This window comes from Lissotriton vulgaris, chromosome 1_1 (assembly GCF_964263255.1).
Source record: "Lissotriton vulgaris chromosome 1_1, aLisVul1.2, whole genome shotgun sequence".
In the NCBI taxonomy this organism is placed as follows: Eukaryota; Metazoa; Chordata; class Amphibia; order Caudata; family Salamandridae; genus Lissotriton; species Lissotriton vulgaris.
This window is the reverse complement of record NC_141685.1, coordinates 1,665,575,855-1,665,588,098: the sequence shown is the minus strand read 5'-3', so window position 1 is coordinate 1,665,588,098 and position 12,244 is coordinate 1,665,575,855. Positions and strand designations below refer to the sequence as shown.

Genomic DNA, 12,244 nt, shown 5'->3' with positions numbered 1-12,244 from the left:
TCTCTCCAGTTTCTTACTGCGAACCATGGAGAGAGAAGACATCCAGATCCCAATCAGCTCAACCTTACGAATTGGCACTTGAAATCCTAGAGTTTGGTTACCTTAATCTTCTGCCAGACTGTATGAGTGTTATTAAAGAGGCTAGACGCCCATCCACAAGAGCATGCTACGCAGCAAAGTGGAGGAGGTTTGTTTATTGTAACAACAATCAAATCGATCCACTTGATGCTTCAATAAAAGACCTCATTTGTTATCTATTACATCTAAAACGTTCTAATTTAGCGTTCACATCCATACGCTTACATCTCGCTGCAATAGCTGCATATCTGCAAAATAGACAGCACTTGTCTTTTTAGAGTGCCTGCTATTAAAGCTTTTATTGAACGACTTAAAAGTCTAATTTCTCCCAGACTTCCACTTTCTCCAATGTGGAATCTCTACATAGTCCCTGCAAGACTCATGGGTCCACCGTTTGACCTGTTACACAAATGTGAAATACAATTTCTTACCTGGAAGGTAGCCTTCCTTATAGCCATCACTTCTCTAAGAAGAGTCTGTGAGCTTTAGGCACTAACCGTAGAGGAACCATTTTTGCAAATACATCAAAGCAAAGTTGGTCTTAGAACTAACACCAAATTCTTACCTAAAGTCCTCTCTGCCTTTCATATCAACCAATCTGTTGAGTTGCCTGTATTCTTCCCTCAGCCAGGTTCAGTGGCAGAAAGTGCCCTTCACACATTAGATGTTAAGAGAGCGTTATTTTACTAGAGAGAAACAACAAAACTTTTTAGGAAAATCAAACCACTCTTTGTTGTGTTTGCTCCACCACATAAAGGCAATCCCGTATCAAAATTAGGCATTGCAAGGTGGATAGTTAAATGCATCCAAATATGCTACATCAAAGCTAAATGCACACTAACAATTCCCCCTAGAGCGCACTCCACATGGAAACTAGGGGCTTCTATGGCATTCTTGGGAAACATACCCATAAATGACATCTGCAAAGCTGCAACCTGGTCTACACCACAAACATTCGCAAAACATTATTGTGTGGATGTGTTAGCAAAATAGCAAGCTAGTGTGGGCCAGGCAGTTTTAAGAACACTATTTCAAACCACGGCAACAGCTACAGGTTAGCCACCACTTCAGAAATAACTGCTTTATAGTCTATGCTAAAGCATATGATCTACAGCTCAAAAGTCTCAAATGGAAAATGCTTTTTACCCAGTATGCATCTGTTCTTGGCATTTAGAGCTGTAGAGTCTTATGCGCTCACCCGCCTCCCCGGGTACCTTTACCTGTTGCAGTGATATCTTACTTGGGTACAATTTACATGGACATCTCCTGTTATTACTTTACTAACTCTATCCTTACCCTTTATGGCAAAATAATCAAAGGATGGAGTCGATGCCCATACACACTATCACCGAAAGGAGGAGTCACCTACCTTGTGACTACAAGACTTCTTCTAACAAAAACAAAGTGCAAACATCCGGCCCCAACACCAGATGGCGATCTATGCTTAAGCATATGACTCTACAGCTCTGTATGCCAAGAACAGATGCATACTTCTTCTACAGAGCAGTTCCCTTCAGTACCTGGGACTACTATGGAAAAATTTGTTTTGTGAGGCAAATTTTTTTTTCTACTTTTAGCCAGTGGTGGGTTTTTTTTATAGGAATGGGTCTGGAAGCTCCTCAAAATAAGGTTTTCATAAACTGCGACAAACAAATGAAACCTTGACAATCCAACAGTTTGGCACCAGGTGTGAGGCCTAGTGGCTTTGCCAATGCTTGTTTATTTTATTTTTACAGGTAAGGAAGATTTTCTTTCCACCACTGTTTCCATCTTAGTTAAAAGTGGTGTTGCGTGTTGCACACTTTCTAGAAGGTAGGAATCTGCCTTGACAGTTGGACAAATGGAGTGCAGAAGTTTTACCCTGGCTGCACTGTTCCATAGTCTGGCTTTGTTGCATACCCATGTATAAGCTGCTCCTTTTTGTCTTGGCCGGCAAAGAACAAGGAGCAAAATCGGTGCCTCTGTATTTGGTTGTCCTAGACGAGCTCTGTTCTAGCTCGTTATTGTTATGTTAGCATGCCAGAGCTCTGGGAAGCTTTAAAGATTGGTTAATGGGGGCACATATGGAGTCCGACTTGAGCAACATAAGGGATTAGAACAATATTTAGCAAAATTGTCTAAGAGGTTTCATTAAGACTCCACTTAAGTGCACAGAAGCATGAGTGAAATTGGAGACTAAGTTGTCTGTCGGTTGGGCAGATCTGATGGAAAAGTCAGTGCATTCTTTTCTGGGCATGAATTCCGTTATTAACAACCTTTTTAGCTAAACTCAACCCATGCACTAGCTGGTTATTGTTGATCTAATATAGATGTTGATAGAACCCCAATACAACATTTTACATAACTAATGGTGAAATCACCCCATATGTAACGTGCTTCTGATGTCCATTTTAAGATGTTTTTGTGTTGAATTATTATTATTTTTTGCAGAGTACATCCAGAAATATGCAACAGAGGAAGCACTGAAAGAACAAGAGGAGGGCACTGGGGACAGTTCATCAGAAAGTTCCATGTCTGACTTTTCGGAGGACGAGGCGCAGGATATGGAATTGTAGTAGAAGCAACCTGCTTTTCAGAAAAAAAGACTTTTCCTAACCATGAGAAGCAGACTATAATATTCATATTTAAACAAAGCAATTTTTTATTACTAAACAAGGTTTTTATGAATAATAGCATTGAAGTATGTATGTATACAGACACCTTTGTATACATATGTATGTATTTCACACTTAGATCCTGATTTCTTGGTCATTTTCCTGTCCGGCGTGCATTGCGTTTTCCCACATTCCACTTTGGTAGCTGTGTGCAACATTGCATGCAATTGTCAGTCCATGCAGGCCAAGCCCTACTCCTGTTCGACTGAGACTTCGCCAACTTAAAGAAGCGAGACCCATACACCAAATACTATCGTGCCCCCTGTGCTGATAGGTAGACTCTGAGGGTGTGGGTCACTGCCCTCTTTACAGGCTCTCCCAAAGAAACCCACCCGGATGCTAACGTGGAATGTTCTGCAGTCACAGGCTAAAATCCCACTCTTAATTGGATTCTGAATGAAGCCAGCTTCTGCTATAATCCTGGAAAGGAAGTAGTGCTCCTTCTGAGTTTCTGAGGATATTCTCTTTTTGACTTGGAGTAATTACAAAATATTGCCACCTAAAAAGGAAAAAACTGGAAATGCAGAGCAGTTTGGAGCATTAATGTTAGCCATAAAAGACACTTTATCCGGATTCTAAGTACACTTTTTTTATGTGGAGTCTGCCCCTCAGCCTGTGGGGGCCCTGCTACTACCAGTGTAATTGTCTTTGTGCCCCTTTGAATGCAGTCATCCGAACAGAACTAATTTTGCGTTGAGAATGTGTGGGTTTTCCCCATTTTTTTTACGCCAACAAACTGTTTTTCATGCTGTAAATTCCTTTAAAGGTGTACACACGCACATACGAGGTCAATATTTACTGCTTTTGATTTCTTTCTGGTTTTATAGTGATTTAAACGTTCTGCCTCAGTGCCCAAGGGGTTAAAAACTCAATTATTTTGTGTGTGGTTTGAAACTTACACCAAGTGGAACCATCCATGTAACGCATGATCTTGAATCTTCCATCTTCCGACTCTTGATGGGGGGGGATAACCCAGTCAGGCCTTTAATTTTCATATTTCCTTTCGTCAGAAGTTTTTTTCAGCTTAGTTATTGTCTGAAAGGGTGTGGAATAAGCGAATGCAAACCAATGCCATTTTGTTTTAGTTTTAATGAAGAATGGACCCTTAAAACCAAGTTTATTTCAAGTATTACCCAAAGTGAAAAATGTAAGCCTTATTTAGGCAACAGTGGGATCCAGCTAATTTTTTTTAAATGTATTTATTTTCTTCCCATGCCTGGTTTGCAGGAAGCGACTAGGCGTTTAAGTGAAAAAATTCTGTTATCTAGTAACTTGAGAACCAATCCTTTTGTGGAGAGAAAGCATAGCCAGGTACATGTGTTTATTAGTCCTCCCTTTTTAGTAAGGTAGTGCTGTGGTCTGTGTTGATGTTTGGATATAAGTTTTTAATGGGGAAAATGGAAATGAAGTGATGAGTCGCACAAGCTCAATGCTCGTGTACCCATTCACGGTTCAGATTTAACAGGATGTTGATGCCTCTGGCAATCCTGGTTCTGTTGAAGGTTGGAGTGCACCAGTACATTTCTCCCATGAAAGCGTATTCTTAAGCGGAGGTGATTCACCATAAGCACAACTGTGACCTCAGACCCCCTCTATTCGATTAAGCGCACTTTATGGCATTAAGCCCTAGGAGTTTAGAGACCAGCAGAGGTGATTTTCTTAGACCAGATTCTATTGATAGCCTGCAGGCTTTGATATTGGGGCAGCCAGGTTGAAATCTGTGTTTTTAATGTTGTTGGCCATTTTTCGTTATTTTGTCTCATGCTTTGGCAGCGGTCTACTCCGATTAAGCCCCATAATTAGTTTTACCTATTTGGCAAAACCCACTGTGCAGGCCACTGACTCATGAATGCCATTGTCCTTCATGGTCAGCTATTTTAAGTCTTTAATTTTTGTCCTCCACAATCCTACCCACCGCCCCTAGCACACCCAACCCATAAAAAACTCCTTTCCTGTCATTGCAAGTTTTATTTTAGGGAAATTTAAATAATGCTTGTATCAAGAACTGAAATTGACGCAGCAAGGTCGGGGAAATATAATTCTCTTTTATTTGAATCTTTGGAGCACAATCCTTTTTTGTTTCCTTTGGAAAGGTGTATAAAATACAACTTTAGCATGATTATTTTCCTAAATAAAAACATATAAAGATGTTACTTTATTTTATGTTCACTAATGGCATGACGCATAGGTTTTTTTTGGGAGGGCAGGTGGTGGAGGGATTGGGAGAGCAGTTAAATGGGGCTGTGGTCCGTGATCGTGCTGAAGTCTTTAGCAGTTGTGGCGTTTGTGGGAAGGATATTAATAACTGTATATCATGTTAGGATCACTTAAACTTTTAGCTAGTGTGCGTTGGGATTACTAGGGATGCGGGGCACAAAGGTGGATGCGGGCACCGTCATGGGCATGCTACTTAACTGCTGACCTGGCAGCTTGCTTGCGCTCTTACCATAGGTGCTATTTAGGGGTGGGCATATACATATATACACTGGGTGGTGATATTCAATTAAATGAAAAATATATATATATATATATTTTTGTTATATAGGGGAAAAGTGTGAACATATTAACTTTTTACATTTTTTATAGTTTTTGGAGCAAATCTTATTTCCTCCTGTGTTGGGGCTCTGAAAGTCTTCAATTCTTGGACCTCTTCCCTCAGTCCCTGGCGTTTGTTGTGCAATGTTTTTCATTCAACATTTCCACCGGTATTGTAGCACTGCTGCTTGAATGGGGTGTGAGGAGGAGTGGTAGTTTCATTGTCCAACTCCTGTTGCTGAAGGTAGACTTAAACCATTTCTTTACCCCTATTCTCCCTTGACTCTACTCTGACTTGTGTTGTACGTTACCCTACGTGAATTGTTGCTCTACGTCCTGTCTCCCAAGTATTGGGTTGTCTATTTCATCAGAGCACCCAAAGCATGTGCGGTGAGGCAGTTCCATTTAATCGGGTGTTGTGACAGCTACGTTAACATGACTTCCAGAATGTGCTGCTTATTATGGTCCTGAGTGGTGATATTGGCACCCTTACTAAAATAAGTTGGATATTGATCGAGTGCACGATAGAAACGCATGATGCATACCAAAGTGTACGACCATCTTTTCACTGTCGCTTTTGCTGAATTCCTGTTTGCTTGCCTCTTATTTCCTTTTTTCCCCTCAGTTTTTATGCATATGGATTGGAAAGACAAATGTTGCTACTGCATAATAGACTGCAGCTTCATAACTCAGTAGGATTCTGAGAAAACTGTATTTTACTGACATCTTAAAGTTCTGGTCCTCGCCTAGATCTTCATGCTGTGCATATCCTCTACCCTTGGGGAGCTCTATCTCCACATTACAGTTTGTTGTTACCTTCACGAAAGGTCTATTGGCTTTGAAATTAACAATGGTATTCCGACCTACTGTGGTTCAAGTACCATGTTTGAACCTTTAAATATGATGGGAGAGTAGAGCATTTTTCTTTGCTACAAGAACCACATTCATGTAACTGATCTTTCAGAAAGCAGAGTATACCAAGTACTGCCATAAGGGCTCCCTAGCATTACATTTGTCAGTGTTTGACATCTCCTCTGTTCTTGTAGTATTTGCTCTGTCTCTCTTCCTGTGCATGTGAGCGTTTTTGCGGTTTACCAATTGCACCGTGAGAATTGAAAATGTGCTTCCAGGACTTCCCTCTAGGCACATAAAATGTATGTACATCTTGCAAAACCACGTGATAGTTCCTCTTAGCACCAAGATTTCCGTATCTTTGTTTGTGTCATGTGCTATGTTATTTCCTACCTCAATGGCTATTTTTTGTTAATTTGCTTTACTTCAGAGTTTCTAAGGATTTTGCTGCCTGAGCAGGATGTATACCTAACTGCTAGTGGTTTCACTTGACGAGTGCTCCGGAGGCTGAAAGCCTCCCAACACAGAGTTCAACATGTAAATATTTCAATGCTATTCCCTGTTGTGGATCTGGGGAAAGCTTGGCTCTTGAAAATACAGGGATCCTGTGAGAAAGTGATTCCAAATGCATCCGTTAACATTTGTAGTTCTTCCTAAAAATAGATTCATGATGCATAAAGAACTTCAAACTGATACCTAAACTTACACCTAAAACAAGAGTTTTATATCATGAAATGGGCTGTTAAAGGGAAAAGCAAACTGCACAAATCTCCCTTTCATATTCACCTCACCTTTTTCATCATCCTATTCACCCCCACGAGAATGTTTATATAAAAAATGTATTTACAAAGAAATGAGTTATTTATTTTTGTTGGTAAAATTAAATGAAGTAAATGACCTTATGAAATGCGCATCTTGGTTTAAATGACGTAGATTTGCAATCACAGCACAGATTATACGAGGCACCCAAGGACAATCTAGTTTTCTTTTTACCTTGTTTTCCTTTTAGCACTTGTTTTACTAGTGATGTTGGAATCTTTCTCAAGTTCACGCAGCGATTTCTGTGTTTAGCCTAATTTTGGCAATTTTTGGCAGATATTTAGAAGTAAATTGAGAGCAGTAGAACCGAAGGGAAAAAACATGCCTCCTTGGATTGTCACAGGTGTGTAGTTTGAACATGATCACATATGTAATCACATGACTATGGTTGGGCTGTGGTTACTTGGTAGAGCGTTTTTTTGGATTACGCTATTTACTGTGTAATAAAAATCCAACATAGTCCTTAGGAGCTTCACGTGTCCCAATCAGAGAAGTTGCTCTTCTCAAGAATCCCAGTAAGCATGATCTTTTCTGTTTGCATTGAGAAAGCAGTGTTTGTTAGATTGATGTTAAATGTTTGACTGTTATTCTTCCCACAGGTTCTGAACATCGTTCTGTGCCATGATGCAGTGTTGTGGATCTAGAACCTGTTTTTCTGCAAAGAAAGTCTACCTGGCTAGTGGTGATCCTACAGCAGAGTATAGTGCTTGCACCTTCATATGTATATGATACTTTCTTTGCCCTACAGTGGTCACTGTCCTCTTTATACCCTTTGACTCATTTGATGCCAAACTCCTCCAGCTTTGGACCACCTAAGTAAGCTCATTCTCTTTTGATCATAGGCTCCATTTTCCAAGCATACCACGTGCAACAAAGTATTTTCTTTGTGCACGTTCACTCAGGTACAAGGGCGTTATTCTTCCAAATAAGATTGCCCAAAATCCGGATCAGGGCTGGTTGTTTTCACTTCTGAACATGTCCACTAGAATGGGTGTGCAAGATTATCCAGATAGGAGGAGCAGCAATCTCTTGTGATGAGTCTCTAGTGATGAAATTAAGCTAGCATTGTTTGGCTTCAAATAGCGAATTTGGGCAGAAGTAGAGAAAAAAGCAAACTCCTCACAACACCTGCTGCAGTCAAATTAGTCCATTCCACTGTCCATCGCACTGTTGACTTCTGAAATAATTGAGTCTGGCGATGGTTAAAGTACAGTCTACTCCTTGGAAGCTAATATAAGGCCACACAAGTGTCCTCAAAAAACCCAGTAATGATGCTCTCCCCAATCTCCATTTTTATTTTCTGCTGGCCAGTGTGGAATAGAACTATTGTTTTGTAGTACATCTTTGGACGCTTTACTCGTGAAACCTTTTCTCTTTGAAGTGATATTCAGCTGTAAACTAAAAAGATATTTCTACTGGCGAGTTGCCAATAAACAATGATGCTAAACATTATGCATCCTCCTGTAATTCTGAGAACTTTAACCTGAGTCCTCTGATATCATCTTCTCTGAGTTCTTTAATGTCAGGAAGTTGGTCTCCAAACTGAAGTCTCAAATGACAGACCTATTGTCCTCTGCGGGCAGCTGTAAATGCACATTCCATATTTCAGAGAGTAGCTTGACTTGTTGGTTTGTACAAATGAAAGGTTCTATGAAAATTGTTTCATTGGTTAATTGCTAGCTCCTTTGGTGAGTAATAATAGTTGCTGGAGAGACTTGGAATGGAGAAAGAAAACACTTCGTCTCTCATCCGTTAAGCCCTTAGTAGGAGCATTGTGCTGGGTGAGAGCTCGAGGTAGGTCAATCCCTCCCAGCCTCCTGATATGGTTTTTTCTAACTTTTCGTAAATCAATCAAATGTCTTCTCCCTTCTTATTGCTAAACTTTAGGCTCGGACGTCAAGGTTTGTGACTGCCACGGGTATGTCTTTACTTTTAAAGAAGAACAGTTTTGCAGCATAAATTGGCTCGATTCTTGTTCTATCGGTTATCCTGCCATTTAATGGTGGGATCTTGAATTTCCCAATAGCTTTTAGCAGAAGAACATTTAGTGTTCTTGGTGTAGCGTATTTTTTTAACCTTTATCAGGTCGACCAAAACACCTAGTGCATCTCAGTTCTGTTCAGTCTTATTTCTTTTGCTTTTCTCTTTCCTTGGGAACCAAGAATGTAGGGTGAGGGGAATGGCCCACAAGTCCGAAATTGATCCACTTGCCCACCAGTGCTTGGTACTACTAGGTTTGGGTTGTGTTCAGTTTTCTTCTTGAAATAGCATTGTCAGCTCTTGTTGAGTGTGTATTTGCGAGGCTGAAAATATTTCTGGATTCTTCCTTGATAAAGGTATTTAGTAGCCTAGTTTAAAACGTCTTTCGGTATTTGCCTGATGCAAAGGGGAGGGTGTCCTAGTTAATGCTTTGATCTCATTTAAGATATTAACCCAAATAAAGTCCAGTGGAAGCCCCTCATTGTTTAGTCTAATAAATTGCTTTTTGGGGGGGTGGGCTGAAGGTGTATTATTAGTGATGTGAATGTCTGACATTGTAACTGATTATTTCAGTTAAAAGCAATGCCAGTTGTCTGTGTATTCATCTGTGTTCTCCAGATGCGACTTGGGCAACCTCACTTGCCTTCTGCATGCTTCAGTACCTAGATGCCAGCTCAAAGGGCGAGTTTTGCGCGTGCACTACTACCTTTATCTTAAGACGGCTCCAACGCATGTACTGGTTAATAATCTGTTTATAGCATAGTTAAACATGTGTGTATGGGGCAGCAATACCATAGAAGCTTCAATGACTTAATATAGGCTCTCTGATACGTCCACACTTGGTGGTCCTGTGCTTACTATCCAAGTAAATATGCTTTTTATCAGTTGATAGTATCTAGATTGGGCATGTAAAGTGTAATTTAGCTGGGTTTGCTTTTTGGACAGTCTAGCCATTGCTTACTTTATGGTGTTTTGAGGGGCATGCAAGTGGTGTTCCATAAACTGACTTGGTTGACCATCTTTGCTAGTATTCTGCTGCTGATAGAGATCAGGCGATCCAGTGATGAGTAGAAACTGTAGCTTCCCTCTTATTATATAGCATAATAGGTCTTGGTTCTCAGGGCTTTGATATGTTGTGTTCTAGGGTTTGTTTATTTTTATAGACTAGTGATCTCAGTATTTTACACTGATGGATGACGTTTTAATTCATTACTGCCCTACGTGCTGGTGATTGATTTAGTACCAGGCCTTTTTTCGACAATCCCTGCCCCATCTATACAAAATGTTTGTATGCTCCTCCCTGCGTAACGATGTTAAGTGTGATAATTTTAACCCTGCTTTTCCTTTGTAATAGTCACTGCTGGATGTGCAGACAGGGTTGACACTGACTTCACACACCTATTAACAGCTTCATGAGCTTAATGGAAACAGTTGGGTGTTTGGCATGTATCATTTTGGATGTGATGGTTAAACTGCTATGTATTCTGCCTGGCATGTTAACATTTTATTCCTTGCCCAAATTCTCATCCTTCCACTTAAAAATGTCACCCTATCTCCTTTCTCCCAATTTAAATGACATCCGAGAAAACAAGTGTGGTACTTCTGAAGCCTTGGCTGTTTATTACTTTAAATCAAAAACATGGTATAAATGAAGAGGAGAAAGCATATGTTTTGACTCCTACTCCAGTAGCTGTTATTGTTCTATTTCCTATTGCAAATTATATTATTGCATAATAGGGGGAGAGGGGGGGCGGGGGGGGGGGGTGTAGCCTGTTCCTGTGAAACACTTTCATCGTTTTTACTGATGCGGATTCAGATTGGGCTCTAGCTAGAGTGCAGACAATAGCATCTCACTTGGAACTTGAGTAGGATGCCTACTCTCAAAGTTCATGAAGCTGGGTAGAGTATTCCTTTGCAACCATGTTTTGTCTGGCACTGGACTGGACAGCACATCAGCCTTTCTATTAGCACCTGGTCGTACTTGTGGTCTTCCTTAGGGGGTAGGATCCTAGTACCAACTTTTACTTATGTATTTCTTCATCTGAAATCCAAGCCTTGCATGACGAAAGCTCTTTTAGAACTCAATGCAGGATTCACAGGAGGAATGTGTATCAGCATATTGGTATTGCAGGATCACAATGTTGCCTTGCAGTTTAGACCTTCAGGTATAATAGTGCTCACACATCACTGGGGAGGCCATGTCTTCACAAGAATCGTCCATTCTCCTAAGTTGAACCTTTTGCAGAAACTATTGAGAAGCTGATATGTTAGGTTACTAGGGTGGTACCGTTAAGGAAAGCATGGTTGTTGTATTGTCACTACGGGTAATCGCATTTGCAGTTTCTTGATTTACATCACGCTAAATGCCAAGCCTTACTCGAGTAACCATCCAGATATACACTAGCAAAATATTGTATCTAGTTGAGCTTTATTTTCTTTACAAAGCCTAAATTATGCATCCAGATGAACCCTGAAGAGCCATCCTTTATCTTCTTGAATATAGTACTAGTCAACAAGCTTGGCGTGAAAGTGAATGTGCGATGCATCCTCTTGTTTGAGTAGAAGATGGGATAAACTTGTTTGCTTTTGGAGTTTGTGGATGTAACTCAACAAGCCTTATTATGGGACAACCATCCTGGCTGCAGTTTGCAATGTGACTTATGGAATTGAAAATAAAGGTCTAAGTGGATTACAGGGCGCTGCATGTGCACACCATACAGACCTCCTTAAAGCGCTCCTCTTTTTTTAGCAGACAGATTCTTTTCTTGGTCGGGCTGCGTGAAAAATAAATAGTAGTACTCCATATGAAGGTATATTTGTCTAAATCCCTCAGAGTAATATTAACACATGTGGTTGAATGTTTAATATTAGCTCGAACAGAAGGAGACTGAACCTCGATTCCGAAAATTAAACAAATGCATGAAAAAGTTCAATTGGGCCGCTTTTTTGGATATGACAGTAGGGCATTCGGCAAGCAGAGTAGACCAGCACTTACCTTCAATACTTGCTGCTTGAGAAAACTTCCATTAACGTAAGAGATGACCACCCAAATCTCCATCAAACCCAGCTATGTCTATATTGCTCTAAGTATCCCAAGGTAATTTGTCTAGTGGTGCACAACCAAACAAATATTTTACTGATGCTTTTAAACCCATTTCTTGTCCACACTAAAAGTGAATAAAATTGTATTTTCCCCTTTTGCAGTTACTGTCGTCGTAACAGAGCAAAGTCTAAATGTTGTACTACTGACATCTGTGAATCTCACTGTCCCAAGCTTTACAAAGTGGAGGATGGTAAGGCAGATCCTAGAGCTTCATATTGTGCAT

General features: G+C 40.3%; 1 protein-coding gene across 1 annotated transcript in view; it reads left to right on the top strand.

Moving 5' to 3' along the window:
• UBE2H (ubiquitin conjugating enzyme E2 H) overlaps positions 1-4,885 on the top strand; it is a 385,627-nt gene extending 380,742 nt beyond the window's left edge. Inside the window, exon 7 of the mRNA XM_086918901.1 lies at positions 2,509-4,885. Coding sequence (XP_086775027.1) covers positions 2,509-2,633 — 125 coding nt within the window. The 3' untranslated portion in view covers positions 2,634-4,885. The remainder of the gene's footprint in view (positions 1-2,508) is intronic.
• The last annotated feature ends 7,359 nt before the right edge of the window (positions 4,886-12,244 follow it).